At 52.1% G+C, this 15,045-nt stretch overlaps 1 protein-coding gene across 4 annotated transcripts in view; it reads right to left on the reverse strand.

Annotated features, from left to right (window-relative positions):
- Positions 1-15,045, reverse strand: part of INSR (insulin receptor) — a 122,545-nt gene that overhangs the window by 22,135 nt on the left and 85,365 nt on the right. For 3 of the 4 annotated variants that reach the window (XM_045585968.1, XM_045585967.1, XM_045585966.1), the window contains exons 8-13: positions 14,350-14,600; positions 13,867-14,034; positions 9,414-9,615; positions 8,247-8,282; positions 4,508-4,782; positions 3,477-3,616 (exon numbers count right to left, since the gene is read on the reverse strand). In XM_045585968.1, the coding sequence (XP_045441924.1) occupies positions 3,477-3,616; positions 4,508-4,782; positions 8,247-8,282; positions 9,414-9,615; positions 13,867-14,034; positions 14,350-14,600 (1,072 nt within the window). The remainder of the gene's footprint in view (positions 1-3,476; positions 3,617-4,507; positions 4,783-8,246; positions 8,283-9,413; positions 9,616-13,866; positions 14,035-14,349; positions 14,601-15,045) is intronic. The other variant, XM_036450074.2, reaches the window with a different exon arrangement.

Here is a 15,045-nt window from a genome sequence, read left to right on the forward strand (position 1 = left end):
GAGGACAAAAAGCAACTGGGTATAGAGTTAAAAAACCACACTTAATAAGGTTTTTCAAGAATTTCCTAGAAAAGGTCGATAAGACCTATGAGGATATGAAAAGGGATCAACAAGAAATAATAAGGGATCAAAAAGAAATAAAGAATACATTGTCTGAAATAAAAAATATTATACAGAGTCCTAAAAACAGAATGGAAGATCGCAAGAATCAAGTCAAAGATTTGGAACATAAAGAGCCAGAAGACACTCCTCTGCAGAAGCAAGAAGGCAAGAGAATCCAGAAAATTGAAGATGATGTAAGAAACCTCTGGGACAACTTCAAATGATCCAACATCAGAATTATGGGGATCCCAGAAGATGAGAGAGAGCAAGATATCGCAAACATACTGAAAGGAATAGTGACAGAAAACTTCCCCCACCTGGTGAAAGAATTAGACTTATAAGTCTAGGAAGCGCACAGAACTCCAAACAAAAGGAATCCAAAGACCACACCAAGACAAATCATAATTAAAATTCCAAGAGCAAAAGACAAAGAGAGAATATTAAAAGCAGCAAGAGCAAAGCAGGTAGTTACCTATAGAGGCGCACCCATATGATTGTCAGCTGATTTCTCAACAGAAACCATGCAGGCCAGACAGGAATGGCAAGAAATACTCAAGGTGATGAATAGCGAGAACCTACAGCCAAAAATACTCTAACCAGCAAAGCTATCATTCAGAATCGAAAGCCAGATAAAGAGCTTCACAAATAAAAAAAAGCTAAAGGAGTTCATCACCACCAAACCAGAATTATATAAATTGCTGAAGGGAGTTCTTTCGGAAGAGAAAGTAAATAAAGATAAAAACTATGAACAACAAATATGTAACTATCAACAAGTGAATCTAAAAACATTGAAGACATTATGCTAATGAAAAGGCCGGAGACAAAAGGCTCCATATTACACGATCCATTCACATGACATGTCCAGATCAGCAGAGCCAGAGGCAGAGAGTGGACAGTGGCTGCCAGGAGCTGGCGAGAGAGGAGGCGGAGAAGGTTGGGGGTGAGGCTGAGGGGATGAGGTTTCGTTTGGAGCTTATAAAGATGTTCTGAGGTCGACTGTGGTAACAGTTGTACAAGTCTGTAAACGTACTGAAAACTATTAACTGTACATGTTAAATGGGTGTATTTCATGGTGTGTGAATGTGTGTGTGTGTGTGTGTGTGTGTATAATTTCATAGAGGTAGAAAGAGGGAGAGATAGAAACATCAATGATGACAGGGAATCATTGATTGGCTGCATCCTGTACATCCCCTTCTGGGGACTGAGCCTGCAACTGGACACGTGTCCTTGGCCGGAATTGAACCTGGGACCCTTCATTCCACAGGCCAACACTCCATCCACTGAGCCAAACCAGCTAGGGCTGAATGTATCTTAATAAGGCTGTTACTGAAAAACCCTCATGACCAGTGGGTGGCTTGGTTGGAGCATTGTCCTGCCCACCAATTCCCTCTATGTGCACCAAGGCTGCAGGTTCAATTCCAAGTTGGGAAGCATACAAGAGGTAATCTCTCTCTCTCTCTCACTCCCTCCCCTCCTTTCTCTCTCTAAAAAATTTTTTAAAAAAATCAATAAACAGCTCCTCAGGTGAGGATTAAAAATAATCCTCATCCCCATCAGCACACAGCAATCCCCTGGTCCTATGACTGTCACTGGGTGTCACGTGGCTCAACCTGGATGGGCATGCTGGGACACCAATGCTCTCTCTGCTGGTAGGCTTGGCGCAGAGAGGATATGAGACTTGATACCACAGAAACCAAAGCAGGACAGCTAAGAGCTGCTGGGCTCACTGCAAGGACACTTACAATGCAACTGGCACAAAGGAGTTTAGCTTCCCTTCTGCCGTAAGCTAGTTCTTAGCGCTGGTGGAAGACGAGGCCCTAACACCCAGAGCCTCTACATTATACTGAACAAAGGTCTTCCCAACACCCGTGTAAAAGGCTGCACATCCGCCCATTTTATGGATATTCCCATTTCCAACCACATCCCTGCACTTTTTGATGGTGATGAAATATTATGAATAAAGTTCACACACTCCCCTCCAATTCTGAATTATTTCCTTAGGACGTATGGGGTTAGTGTATACAGAATGAGATAGTAATAAATCTTACATAACGGCCCTCTGAGTCACGCCTCCCTTTATGAGCCCTGAGAGGTCCCTCCTGTCCTGAGGCTGGGCTGGCCATTAAACTCAGCAGATGCACATTCTTCTTTGTTGCTTTTTACAACTCCCTCCGCCATAACAACAGGCCTCGGGCCAGACTGGGACCACAGGCATAGTTTGCTGATTTCAGTTTCAAATCACCATCAAAGTTGAATATCTGGGCACCAATAGATGTGGTGGGGCCGCCTGGGGAGGCCGCCTGACCACTCTGGCTTGGGGAAGCCATGCTGTGCCTGCCTGGCACAGGATCATCCAAGTTCCAAGAAATCGGACAGTTGTGTTATAACCTCTGTAAGGTGCTGGCAAACTATGGCCCACAGGCTAAATCAGACCCACTGCTTGTTTTTGTAAATAAAGTTTTATTGGCACACACTACACCCACTCATTTGCATATCATGCATATGGTGGCTTTCAAGCTACAAAGGCAGAGCCGAATATTTGCAATAGAGACTGTCTGGCCACAAAGCCAAATACACTGACCATCTGGCCCCTCACAGAAAAAAGCTGCCAACCCCTGGATTAGAAGGCCAGATAGGCTTGGGTTTGAATCCTGACTATTGCTATGGCCTTGGACACAGCTTAAATTCTGGAAGCTTCCCACACCAGCTCATTTAGTTACTGAGGAGTTATAGCACTTCATCGAACCCAAGAGGCATCTCATCTTCACTTCGGACGTTTCTGAGCCTGGAACGCACCCTGGAGACTGCAGCTGGGGGTGGCAGGGTCTTTCTGCTTCTAAGCGGCTCATAAAAATAACTGGGCTTCTCATGGCATCTTCGATGCAATAAAACAATAAATGTGATACTGTAGGCAAAGAGCTTAACATGCACAGGGCAGCATGAGCCCTGGGAGAGCTTAGTGGCTTTTTGGTTCTTAGCTCCCATGTCTTATGCATCTTGGTGCTCACCCATCAGCCATCATCCTGCAGAACATCTCGTAGTAAAGACAGGCGCCCAACAAAAAGTCCCTTATTAAAGCTTTACGTTATTTGTTCCCAGAACCAGATAGCTCTCGCGAAAGTGGGATGAGTCTCCTGCCATGGCAGGAGAGACACAAACGCAGGCAGCCGCCATTCAACTTGTAGGCAGAGCTAAAAGGCAACAAGAGACACTGCTGAACGTGGTCTGTGGGCAGCATTCCTGACCCGGCTCCCGGGAAAGGTAGGCAAAGGGTTTGATTCCAGTAATGAAGCCTCTGCTGAGAGCAGCATTTGGGCCGGAATCTAAGGACAGGAAGGAGGCGGCAGGCTTGGCCCAGGCGCCCGGAGTCTTACCTCGTCTCCGGCCCGGCGGTAACTCACTTCGTACAGCACAATCAGACCGTTCGGCTGCTTCGGCTCCTGCCACGTCACGTGCACGCTGTTTTTCTCAATGATTTCATGGGTCACGGGGCCAACAATGTCATCTGCCTTGGCTGTAAGGGGCAGTGGTTAGAGGCAGGGACCTGACGCCCGGATCGAATCCCACCTCCACCACATAGCAGCTGTTGATTTCGAGCTGGTTACCTAACTTTCCTATGTTCCATCGCCCTCGCTGGAGAACGAACATGTAAAACTCCCCTCAAAGAGCTGTCCACATGTCCGTCTGTCTGTCTGTCATTGGTTCTGTTACTCAGAGAACCCAGACTAATTCTAGAAGCCTCAAGACCATATCTGTGTGTGTGTGTGTTGGTGTTTCTTAATTTTTTTTTCTTATGGCTTGTATTTTCTAATGTTGATATAATGGCTCTGCATGACTAGTGTAACTGAAAATAAGAAAGGCAACATGGATGGACCTTGCGGGCAGTAGGTAAGAAGTAGGTCGGACAGAAAGACAGCCCTGCATGACTGAAAAGGCAGAGCTCCCAGAAGCAGGGAGTGGACTGGTGGCTACCCGGGCCGGGGGAGGGGAAGGGGGAGATGCTGGTCAAAGGGTACAAACTTGCAGCTGTAAGAGGAGTAATTCCCAGGTGTCTGATGTGCAGCACGGTGACTACAGTCAAGCACACTGTACCGTGTGCTTGAAAGTTGCTGAGAGAAAACGTAAGTGTTCACCACACAAAAGACCTGGAAACCGTGTGACGTGAGGAGGTGTCAGCCGATGTCGTGGGGGTCCAGGCAGTGCAATCAGTGCACAGAGCGCGGGACCCGATCACCACCCTGCCTACTGTGCCACAGGAACTCACAGAGGTTACATGCCAGGCGTTTCTCAGTAACGCTGGGGAAAGCTAAACTACAATAAATAAAAAGCCGTACGGGCGGATCAGTCAGAGGCAGGGCCCCTCCTGGGTCGGCGTGTGCCCCCGGGCCCGCGAGGAGCCTCCCACCTTCGGGCATGGTCCTGGCGCTGATGTAGGCCGCCACGCTGCACCGCTCCTCGGGGGAGTCCTGGTTGCAGGCCTGCAGCTCGATGCGGTAGCCGGTGAAGTGGCGCAGGCCCGAGAGGACCAGCGTCTCCTTGTTCACCACCTTCTCGAAGGTCCGCTGCTCCTCCGCGCTGGTGGGCACGGCGGTGGAGGCGGCGTTGGGGAGACCCGGGGCGGTGGGCACAGCCATCGTCACGTTCCCCTTGTCAGCAAGGGCCCTTCGTCTTCTCGACGGCCTGCCACGACATCAGACACAGGGTCATGTGATCGCCACCTTTACATAAATGCTGCTGGGGACTAAGGTTTAAAATAAAAGCCTGGAGCAGGGGGATGTGAGGGAGCAGGTGGGTTAAAATGCAAATCGCCAGGAATTACAACACAGAGCCGCTCTCTCGATGCCCTTCGGAGCCTCAGAAGGATGGGGACAGGCCCATGGAAGGGGATGGGGAGCTGAGGGAGGGCGGGGAAAGGGAGAAAGGGGCAGGGCCATCGCTGTAGACGCACCACGATGTTGCCCTCAACCTGCTCGGTTTCAGGTTTTCACTTTGCAGAGGAACAGACCACCCAGGGTCAGTGTTAAAAATCAGAGGCCAGCCCTGACCGGTGTGGCTCAGTGGATAGAGCGTCGGCCTGTGGACTGAAGGGTCCCAGGTTCGATTCTGATCAAGGGCATGTAACTTGGTTGCGGGCATTTCCCCAGTAGAGGGGTGCAGGAAGCAGCTGATCGATGTTTCTCTCTCATCGATGTTTCTGGCTCTCTCTCCCTCTCCCTTCCTCTCTGTAAAAAAACCCAATTTTTTATATATATATATATATATATATATATATATATATATATATATATATATATATAAAAGACGCCAAAAGCCTGTAAGAACCAAGCTTTTAAGGAAGCCCTGCTGAATGGCATCTGCCCAATAGCCCAAGCTACTGGTCGACACCATTTGTTTAAAAAGGAGAAACAGGTCTTCTGATTTTTATTACTCTTGCTGACTTTGACATGCTTGGGACCTGCATAATTTGAGTGATTCAACTTCAAATATTGGTAAAAGAATCCTGTGCCATTCAGGCTGGTACAGATAACAAAACAAAACAAAACAAAAAGCAAAAAACAAAAAAACAAAAAGCCTATGCAACTGACACACTTTTCCTCCTTAAAAAGAAATTCAAATTATTCATCATTCCACTGCCTACTGCTTCCTGTGGGCAATGTTCTCTCCTAGAAATAGTATGTCTGTCTACGATGAGGCTCAAGTTAGTTTTATAATCCTCTTCACTTGTATTAGAAGCATTTATCAAATATCGATATTTTTCTTAAGCCTGGCAGGTGTGGCTCACCTAGGAACCAAGAGGTAACGGTTTGACTCCTGGTCCAGGGCACATGCCCGGGTTGTGGGCTGAATCCTCAGTTCGGGGCATGCAGGAGGCAGCCGATCCATGATTCTCTCTCATCATGGATGTTTCCATTTCTCTCTCTCTCTCCCTTCCTGTCTGAAATAAATAAATATATATATCTAAAAAATAAAATACTAAGTAGAGCCCTAGCCAGTTTGGCTCAGTGGATAGAGCATCGGCCTGCAGACTGAAGGGTCCCAGGTTCGATTCCGGTCAAGGACACATGATCAGGTTGTGAGCTTGATCCCCAGTAGGGGGCATGCAGGAGGCAGTCAATCAGTAATTCATTAGTGAATGGAGACCAGGGCGGTCCCTTTAACTGAGAACCATCTGGCCCCAAATGCCAACAGAACTGCGACCCAGAAAGCCTGGTGTGGCCCAAGGCCTCACAATTCTAGACCTTTCTTTCCTGTAAGATTATATTCCAAGTTGCCACTAGAGGGAAGCTTGGGGCCACGCAGATACCTGAACACACACACACACACCCTCTGCTTAAAGAATAAAATCACCAGGGTGAGTGAACGAAGTGGGTGAAGTGGATCCAAAGGAACAGACTGCCAGTTATAAAGTAAATACTGCCTGGGTGTAAAGGAACAAAATGGGGACCATCACTGAGAATGCTGTATTGCATACTTGGAAGTTAAAAGAGAGTAGATCTTAAAAGTTCTTATCAGCCCTAGCCGGTTCGGCTCAGTGGCTAGAGCGTAGGCCTGGGGCCCTTCGATGTCGGCCAAGGGCACTGCCTGGGTTGCAGGCTCCATCCCCATACAGGGCGTGCAGAAGGCAGCCGATCAATGACTCTCTCTCATCATTGATGTTTCTGACTCTTTCTCTCTTCCTCTCTGAAATCAATAAAATGCATTAAAAATAAAGTTCTCATCGTAAGAACTTTTGTGACTGTGAACTTTTCGTGGCTAAAGAAATGTATGACTACGTGAGATGTTCAATAGACTTATTGTGATTACCATTTTGCAATAGTTATAAATAGCAAATCATTACACTGTACACCTGAACTAACAGAACATTGTGTGTCAGTTATATCCAATAAAATAAAATTAAAAATCCCACCGCATGGCCCCACCCTGCCTTCTCCAGTCTGCCTCCTAAGAGCCCTTCATTGATCCCGCCAGCGTGCCTGCCCCTTGCGCTCTGTCTGCCCACCTCACCCCTGGGACAACGCCTCACTTAAAAGAACAAAGAAGTTCACTCAAAGGGGAGCGTGCCCTCCTGTCCTCAGGGACTTCAGTGACACAGCACACCTGGCTCGCACCTCTCACCTCACACCTGTCTCCCCTAATAAAAATGTTCTGTTTGCAGCCCTCACTATGTGGCTCAGTGGACAGAGCGTCAGCCCGTGGACGGAAGGTCCCGGGTTCGAGTTCCATTAAGGGCACGTACCTCGGTGGAAGGCTCGGTTCCCAGCCTTGGTTGGGGCTAACATGGAGGCAACCAGTCGATGTCTCTCTCACATCGATGCTTCTCTCTCAGTCTCTTCCCCTCCCCTCCACTCTCTCTAAAAATCAATGGGAGGCCGAAACCGGTTTGGCTCAGTGGATAGAGCGTCGGCCTGCGGACTGAAAGGTCCCGGGTTCGATTCCGGTCAAGGGCATGTACCTTGGTTGCGGGCACATACCCAGTGGGGGGTGTGCAGGAGGCAGCTGATCGATGTTTCTCTCTCATCGATGTTTCTAACTCTCTATCACTCTCTCTTCCTCTTAAAAAATCAATAAAATATATTAAAAAAAATAAAAATAAGTCAATGGGAACATATCCTTAAATGGGTGAGGATTAAAGAAGTAATAAAAAGGTTCTGTTCCCAGGCCAGTCCTCCCCGCCCCGTGCCGCACAGGTGTAGACTGGCCCCAGGCTCCGCCCCGCGCGCACAGAGGGTCAATGTTCGGGGAGCGGGTGCGGGGGAACACGTGGCGTCTGGGGGGTGCCCAGAGCGAGCCCCCTTGGTCCCAGGTTTTGGTAAGTGTGTGAGTAACGATTTCCCCGCATTCGGGGTGAAGGCGTTTGAGGTGTGAGCTGGTGAGGCGCCAGCCTTGGCAGCGTGGCCCTTGGCGGCATCGAGCCCCGGAGGCCCGGGTGGGGCGGCCCCCGCACGCTCAAAGCCGCCCCCTCCCCCACCCCTCCCGGCGGCCCCGCACGCTCCGTGCCGCCCCCCCCCCCGCGGCCCCGCACGCCCCGCGCCGCCCCGCCCCCCCCGGCCCCGCACGCTCCGCGCCCCCCCCCCCCCCGCGGCCCGCACGCTCCGCGCCGCCCTCCCCGCGGCCGGCGCCCCGATGCCCCCGGTGAGCCGTACCTGCTGTCCTCAGCACCGGGGCCCGGGGAGGTTTTCCTGTGGAAACAAAACCACACCGTGAGTACAGACGAACTTCCTGGGACAGGCCTCCTGCTCCAGCACCCTGGGAGCCACGTTCTCGGAGCGGCCCCAGCGCCTGCCCGTCCCATCACCTGAACCACATCCTCCCCGGAGACGTGAGACCCAGAACCAGGGGAAACAGAGAAAAGCCGGCCCCGCCGCCTCAGGCTCCCCGGGATGCCACTCCCCGGCCTGGCAGCGTCCTGTTCCCTGGGCGCCCGTGGTCTCTCTCCTCTGGCTCAGGGTCTCGGGAGGAAAATGCAGGAAAACAGAAAGGAGGTCCCGTGCTGATGGGTCTGAGGGCACATCTAGCTCCTGGACGAGGAGTGCCGGAGGGGCCCAAAGAGCCACATTTAGAAGCTTGTTTATCCGAGGTTCGCCTTTTGGGTGTCGACCCCGTGGCATCAGCTGTGGAGGCCGAGGACCTGACAGGAGGCAGACGGCGACAGGCCGCAGGGGGAGCTGCGGGTGTGTGTGTGTGTGTGTGTGTGTGTGTGTGCGCGCTCACCCCCGCCGCACAGGGCGGCCCCCCACAAAGAAGGATCTGGTTCCAATGTCCACAGTGCCAAGAGGGAGACTCCTGTATGACTTGGGGCGCCTCACGCCCTAAGAGATGGGAACTCCTATCTCCATTCTAAAGGGGAGTGAGCCGGGCACCGAGAGGCCTGTTTGCAGAGGACACCTCCCTCTTGGTAGATCGGATGTGCGTGAGCGAGTCCCTCCGGGAACTAACGGAAAACAACACATTTAAGTGGAAGTCCCCGGGTCCCACGACGCTGGGCAGGGTGCCAGAGAACTGGAAGAGAGAGAATGCTCCAGCTTGAGGCCTGGCTGGCGGGCATTTCTCAGGATTGGCACCAGTAACCTCACAAAGGCTGTCTCAGAGTCCGGTGGGCACCGGAGGCCGGGTTAAGGCCCTGGAGATGCCGGAGGCTTTTTAACCCTCCCACCCCCCCTTGGATGAATATCTGCTCTTCTTAGTAAGCTCCTGTTGACACAAGACCCCTCCCTCCTCCCCGGGAAGAGGCTCCGTATGGATCTGCGTTCTCGGGGTCCCCTTCCTCTTATCCCCTGGGCCGCACCCCTCGCCCGACCAGCCAAGCCGACCTGGGGACGAAGACCACGTTGTGCAGGTAGTCCTCGAACGTCTTCCGGAACGAGGACTCCTCCAGCTCCTTCAGGATCTGCGAGTCGGTCTTCGGGCAGGTGCAGCACTGGCCGGACGCCTCGTCCAACCCGCTCTGGTTGTGCTTCAGGGCATCTTCCAACTCCGACGGCGGGGACCAGGCCCGCGTGGGCAGCTTCAGCCCTGCAGAGGGCAGAGCAAGTGGACTCAGACACACACACACACACGCACACGCACATGCATGCACGCACGCACGCACACGCACACACATGCACGTGCACACACGCACACGCACATGCATGCACGCACGCACGCACACACACACGCACACACACGCACACACGCGCACGCACACACACACGCACACACGCACGCACACACGCGCACACGCGCACACGCACACGCACGCACGCACACACACGCACACACGCACACGCGCACGCGCACACGCACACACGCACACACACGCGCACACACACGCACGCACACGCACGCACACACGCACACGCACACACACGCACACACACGCACGCACACGCACGCGCACACACACACGCGCACCCACACACACACGCACACGCACGCGCACGCACACACACGCGCACCCACACACGCACACGCACACATGCACACGCACGCACGCACACACGCACACACGCACACGCATGCACACGCACACATGCACACACACGCACACACGCGCACGCGCACCAAAGGGGACCTGCTCAGAGGCGGGGCACACAGGACAGAGCTCAGGGCTGGGAGAGTCAGACCTTTCTGGGGGTGGGGGGGGGCAGCCAGTGCCGGCTGAGAGGATGCGTGTCCATGTGTTCCAGGCTCTGTCTGATACCAGTTCCTCACGGGGCCAGGTACTGCCCGATAGCCAGGCCTGTCTCTGCCCCTGAAACTTCCAGAGGCTTCCTCGAAGGGTAGAAACACACAATACACTAGTAAGTAAACCTGCCGAGCTCAGATGGCAGCCTCAAAAGAGAGGCGCCTGGGGTGGCCCCAGAGACAGGGTCTGCTGAGCAGTCCTGAATGAAGTACAGGAACGAGCCGTCCACAGACCCTGGTGCAAAGCAGCTCAGACGGAGCACAAGGCTTGTGCGAAGGCCCCACAGCAGGAATGTCGCTGGTGTGCCCAAGTACACAAGGACACAATGCAGTGCGAAGATGAGGGGCAGAGAATGGTGGGAGTTAGGGTTGGAAAAGAACAGGGGAGCCAAGTCGGCATTGAATGAATGAATCAGTCAAACAATCAATCAACTGCATAACCAGATAGACCAGAGGGCAGAGCAGAATTCTACAAGGAATTCTGAGGGGTGTGGCTTAGAGACCCGATGTTTACACTGAGCCATCCCATTGTACAGCACAAACAAGAGAAGCCACAGCTCACTCAGGAATCAGGAGTGGGCTGGCAGTGGCTCCCACCAGCGGGTGATGCTGTGTAACTGGGCACTGGGCAAGGTCAGGAGCATTTCCGGTTGTCAGGGCTGGTGGTGGTGGTGGTGGTGGTGGTGGGGAGGTGGGCGAGGGGGAGGACTCCTGGCATCTAGAGGGCAGAGGGCAGGGACATCCTAGAGAATTAACCAGTGTTGACTGAAAGTCAACACTGCTGAGGTAGAGAAGCCTGGACTGAAAAATGAGGGTTAGGGTTAGATTGGAAAGAAAACTTTAAGGTGAGCTTGGCAAAGGGAATGAGAAAACAAAGCCATCTCTCGTCAGAGCAGTCTTAATAATACAGAGCTGCTTTCTGTGTCTGGACCCCCGAGGTCCATCGCACAGCCGCCCTCTGGCACAACCTTGAGAATGCTCACTTCTCTTACGGGGCCAAACTCAGGACGGCCCTCCGAGTCCCCTCTCCTGCCACCAGCCTCCCCGCTGTCACAGTGAAGGAAGCTCCGTCCTCTCCCGCTTCCAGGAGTCCGCAGACACCTTCCTGCGAACGGCGAGTGTCCACTCGGAAGCCCAGCGCTCACCAGCTTTAAAACCTCAGGGGACTCTTAAAAAACGCTCCTTACTACGTTTATTACGACATGGAACAGCCTGGCTGGGAACGGTTAGCGGCTAGTCACGGGGCTACGGGCTGAAAAGGACTGGATTTCCTTGGTGATGGGGGTGGGGTGGGTTCCTGACAATTTCTGGAGGGAAGGGACTTTTTTTTTTTTAATCAGATGCAGGCCCACACCTGTTCCAGGTGGCGCCCATGGTTTCCTGTGACTGTGAAGCACAGTGACACACCGAGGACCGTCAGTGCATAGAGACGGAGAGGGAGGGTGGGAGCCAGGGCTGGGCAGGGCCTGAGGAGTCCGCGTTAAACGGAGACAGGGTCAGTTTGGGAAGGTGATGGCTGCCCAACAGCGTGAACGCAGTTACCGCCACTGAACTGACACTTACGTGGCTAAGAGAGTACATTTTACGTTATGTGATTTTTGCCACAATAAAAAGCCACATGGTTGGTAAGACTGTACTGTATAATTTAAATATGCTAGGAGAGTTAACGTAGCTTCTAAAGGTTCTCACCGAAAGGAAAAAAAAAAATATCACTGGGTGAGGTGATGGATGTTAACTAAGCAGATGGGAGGAGTCTTTTCACAATGTATATATATAGTTATCAAATCAGCACAATGTACACTTTAAGATCGTAATTTAACTGTCAATTATACCTCAAAAAGCTAAAAAAAAAAAACCCACTATTGATACTAATAGGAAGCCACTACTGGTTATGGTTAGTACAGCCTATATAATAAAAGTGTAATATGCAAACTGACTGAACCATGGAATGACCAGTCGACAGGGTGAGGCTGGTGGGGGGCGGGGCCAGTGAGCAGGCAGCACCAGGCCAGCCAAAGTGCGTGCCAGTGGGCAGAGGGAGGGGACGGGGATCGTGGGGCAGTGGTGATCAGTGGTGGAGGGGAGATGGGGCAATGGGGGGGCGACCAATGGCGGAGGGGCGATGGCAAGCAGCTGGCACCACCCCCTGATCGGCCCACCCAGTCACCTCCCGCAGAGGGAGGCCAGGAGCGGGCCTAAGCTGTTGGTCAGACATCCCCTGAGGGCTCCTGGACTGAGTGACCCTCAACCCCAAGGGCATGAATTTTCGTGCACTGGGCCTCTAGTTATTTATATTGTGTGAGTAAGTTTATATATTTGTGCTTGCATTGGGCTTTTTAAATTATGGTAAAATACACACACACAAAAATCTTAATTGTTTTTAAGAGTAGAGGTCGGGGGCATTAAGTACATTCACATTATCACGTAATCATCACCAGCTTCCATCTCCAGAACTTTCTCACCTTCCCCAATGGAAACTTTCCATTAAACACGAGGCCCTCCTCCCCTGCAGCTCCCCGGCCCCTGGCTCCTGCACCTCCTCTGTCTCGATGGGTCCGACTCCTCAAGGGACCTCCTCGGAGTGCAATTGGACACTCCCTGTCCTTAGAAAGTTCCTTTTAATTATATAAACTTTGGGATCATTAGAAATCACAGTCACATTGTAATGATATATTTAGACTTCCAGAATAAAAAGTAAAATAAATTAAGTAATAAAGTTGTTGTTCTTTAAAAAAAGAAAAAGAAAAAGGAGAGCCTTGACTGCCCTGCTGCCGGTTCGGCTGCTCGAACGCAGGGCCAACAGCTCGCAGCTGAGCCCCCGCTGCTTGCTCTCGAGTTATAATATATAAAGCAGCCGGGAGATAAACAACGTTTGCAACCCTTGGCTCCGGCGGGAGTGAGGTCACAGGCATACATATAGCCCGTGACCCTGCCGCTGGGACAGCTCCCTGAGATCACCTGGCCTCTTGCCACTTCTCCGGAGAGAAGGCAGCTGGTGGCAAGCTCAGGTCGGAGGTCCGGCAAAGAGCCTACCACGAGCCTGGCCTCAGCCACGCCTCGCCAGCAGCCCAAGGTCAAAGGCTGAGGAGATCACCATCCCCCCAAAACCGAAAGAAAAACAAACGCAAACACAACCCAATTAAAGAAAACCATGACCTGGTTCTCCGGGTTGATAGGGCCTTTTAAAACCCGTTTTAAAAATAACCTTAGACTAATTGATACAAACTGGTTTGAGGCACGCTCAGCTGCTTGTAGACCAGCAGGGTAGCTCCTGTGGGGAACAGCTGCTTTCCCATTGGGCCGGGGTGTGGGGAGGATGAGGAAGAGGGCAGGGAGGAAGATGAGGTGGGGCAGGGAGGGGAGGAGGAGAGAATTCCACAGGGAAATGGTGCCAAGACATGGGAAATATCTGGTTTCCACAGGAAACTTCAGAGTGTGCGCTCATGTTGTGATGTTTAGAAATGAGTATGTGTGTTTCTGTATGAGGACAGAGAGTGTGTGCAAGTCTGCTCTTGTGCACACACTGGGAAATGGAAGAGGAGAGAGACTTCCCTAGACGTGGAAGGGATCAGACGTGTGTGAAGCCCGTGCCGTACTCACCTTTGAGGCAATAATCCAGCTCATACAGCTCCCTGTCTTCCGCCTGCCTCTCCCAGAAGACCAGGTAGTGTGTGATGTTGCCGTTGGGGTCAGAGGGCGGCTTCCACTTTAAGATGATCTGGGACGAAGAGTTAGACACGGAGATGGGATCCAAGGGGACGGAAGGATCTGGAAAGGCGAAAGGAAACAGGTCCACGGTGAGGAGGGTGCGCGCTGTCGGCTGGGGGTGAGGGGACCCACAGGCTAGATGGCCAGTGAAGGTGTTGGCTGCAGAGCCATTTAACGTCAGAGAAAGCTGGAGCCACGTGGCAGGCTCACCCAGGACAGGAGGTACATAACCACAGTCTGTCGCTACCACCGATCATGCCCATCATGTGAGCCTTCGTCCATCCATTCACACAGCGAACACGGGCTTCAGACAACGTCATCACATCAGAGGCGAGACGCGGACCCCCCCACATTCCTGCCACCTCAGGTACTCACTGGTGGCGTTTGTCTGGATGTAGATGATGTCGCTCTTGGCCCCGTACGTGCGACGTTCTTCGGAAAAGGTGACCAGGGTCTTCACAAAGATGGCGTACTGAGTCCAGGGCTTGAGACCCCGCATCAGCCACCCAGGATGGCTCTGCGTCTTCGGGTCATTGGACCTCACAGGCGGGTCGATGTCCACCACCGTCCAGCTGTTGGATCCACACGCATCCTGCCCATCAAACTCCGTCACATTCCGATAAGGGCTTTCAAGGTGAAAGAGAAGATGGTTACCATTTTCAGTGATCACTCTGAGGACCACAGAGATGCAGCCAGGGGAAACTACACCCTAAAGGGTAGCATCCTCTTCACCAACAACCTTATGCACAAGGAGAAATGACTGAAAACCAAGTCACTGATTACACACAGAAACAGCCTAAGAGAAAGGAGCCACAGCCCCTGATTTCTCAATAGTAATAATATTTAATATTTTATTTATTTAATATTGATATTATATGATTACACGATGTACTATATTTAACTATTACATAGTACTAGTAGCTCTGCGCACGAATCCGTGCACCCATGGCTGCCCAGAGCTCTCCATGGCCCAGAGGCCCATCCGAGGCCGGGTGCAGAATGCTTGCCTTGTTGCCGGGGTGACAACACAAGCGTTCTGTGCCCCAGCCTACCAGAGGCCCATCCACAGCT

Source organism: Pipistrellus kuhlii, unplaced genomic scaffold (assembly GCF_014108245.1).
Source record: "Pipistrellus kuhlii isolate mPipKuh1 unplaced genomic scaffold, mPipKuh1.p scaffold_m20_p_21, whole genome shotgun sequence".
Lineage (NCBI taxonomy): Eukaryota > Metazoa > Chordata > Mammalia > Chiroptera > Vespertilionidae > Pipistrellus > Pipistrellus kuhlii.